General features: G+C 39.8%; 1 protein-coding gene across 1 annotated transcript; it reads left to right on the top strand.

The window, feature by feature from the left end:
* Positions 1-43: 43 nt before the first annotated feature.
* On the top strand, positions 44-529 carry LOC124894018 (the record flags this gene model as incomplete). Its single annotated transcript, XM_047404788.1, has 1 exon — positions 44-529. A coding segment is annotated over one exon (486 nt), but the record flags the coding sequence as incomplete, so codon positions are not given.
* Positions 530-1,730: the final 1,201 nt, after the last annotated feature.

The raw sequence follows: 1,730 nt of genomic DNA, 5'->3' as shown, positions 1-1,730 counted from the left end.
ATCCTAACTTATGGCGACTTAATCAGTTTTATCACCACTGTAGGGATCGATCTCTGCACTGACCTCAAACTTAAGAAACAACTTAAGAAGGATAGTACTTCCAAGTACGGGTTAGGAACCTTCTGCCAAGACTATGGATTCATTAGTCCTAGCAAAAGGCATAGAAAGAAGTCCTCCAAACCTCACAAGAGGGCTACCTCTAGCAAGAAACCCTTCAAAAGGGAATCTTATAAGCCTAGTAGGAAGGCCAAGCGAAAAGGTCCTAAGGCTAAAGATACTTGTTGGACTTGTGGCAAGGCAGGCCACAGGGCGAAAGATTGCAAGTCTAACAAGAAAAAGAAAATAAACCAGTTAGATCTCTCTGAGGAAACCAGATCTAGTTTATTCTCTATAATGGAGGATTCGCCTGAATTTTCTGAGTCTTCAAACTCCTATACTTTGTCCAGTGATGACTATAGCGACGAAGAATTCATCAACGCCGCTTATGAGACGGATCAATCTCAATCTGGCCAAGAGTGCACTTGTAATGGTACATTCTGCACCTGCACCAGAAAGACTATTAACATTATTTCAGGAAATCCTAAAGAAATCCTGTTCGATATTATAGAGCATATCCAAGATGATGAGGCTAGAAATAAATATCTTCTAGAACTCAAACGTTTAATGCTTTCTCACGAAGAGAAACCCCCCAAACCCGTTATTCAGCCTTTTAGCATGAAACAGGTTATGTCAAGATTCGACAAACCTGTAGAACCATCTATTTCTGATCTCAAGGGAGAAATCTCCACCCTAAAGGGAGAGATCAAGAATCTTAAAATTCGTCTTGACCAAGTAGAGCTTAACGTTTTTACAGATCAAGTCCTATAGAGTATTTCTCCCCCAGAAAAGATTTCTCCTCCAGAGTCTCCTAAGGCCTTCCCGATCATTCCAAATGACCATCTTAGAGAACCAGAGCCTAGTTCCTTTCATGGCTCAGATTCTCCCTCCACGTCCGGCAAAGCTATTAAGGCCATAAAAGCCTACAGCGAACACATAGCCGTAAAAATTGTCCTAAACAAAGAATTTGTCCTTAATAGAGTCGTACTCTTCGATACGGGTGCTGACAGTAACTGTATCATTAAGTGGCTTGTGCCTACAAAGTACCTTCAAAAGAGTACCTCTCGTCTTTACTCGGCCACAGGAGAGAAAATGGAAATCCATTATCAACTCTCTAAAGCTCATGTCTGTAACAATGGCATTTGCCTTGTTAATGACTTCGTCATCACCGAAGATATCAGTGAAGATATCATTCTAGGAATTCCTTTCGTCAACCAGATTCGTCCTTACTGGAGTGACTACGACGGAATTCGTACTACTCTTTTAAACCAAAGCTTATTCTTTCCTTTATTAAGGACCCTCTCCCCAGAAGAAGGTAACCTTATTAAAGACAGAACTATTTTTAAAATTAACAAACTCTCTTCTCACATCAATTTTCTTAAACAAGATATTCATGTCAAGAAAATTGAGCAGTCCCTAAAAACCCCGGAGATGATTACCAAAATATCTAATCTCTAACAACATTTTGAGAAAGAAATCTGTTCCGATTTTCCTAATGCCAAGAAATCTGTTCCGATTTTCCTAATGCCTTTTGGGAACGAAAAAAACACTTGGTTGAACTTCCTTATATTCCCGGGTTTGACGAAAAATCCATTCCTACTAAAGCTAGACCCATAGAAATGAACCAAGAAATG

Source organism: Capsicum annuum, unplaced genomic scaffold, assembly GCF_002878395.1.
Source record: "Capsicum annuum cultivar UCD-10X-F1 unplaced genomic scaffold, UCD10Xv1.1 ctg68225, whole genome shotgun sequence".
NCBI classification, from domain to species: domain Eukaryota; kingdom Viridiplantae; phylum Streptophyta; class Magnoliopsida; order Solanales; family Solanaceae; genus Capsicum; species Capsicum annuum.
The sequence above is the reverse complement of the archived record's forward strand: the minus strand, read 5'-3'. Positions and strand labels throughout refer to the sequence as shown.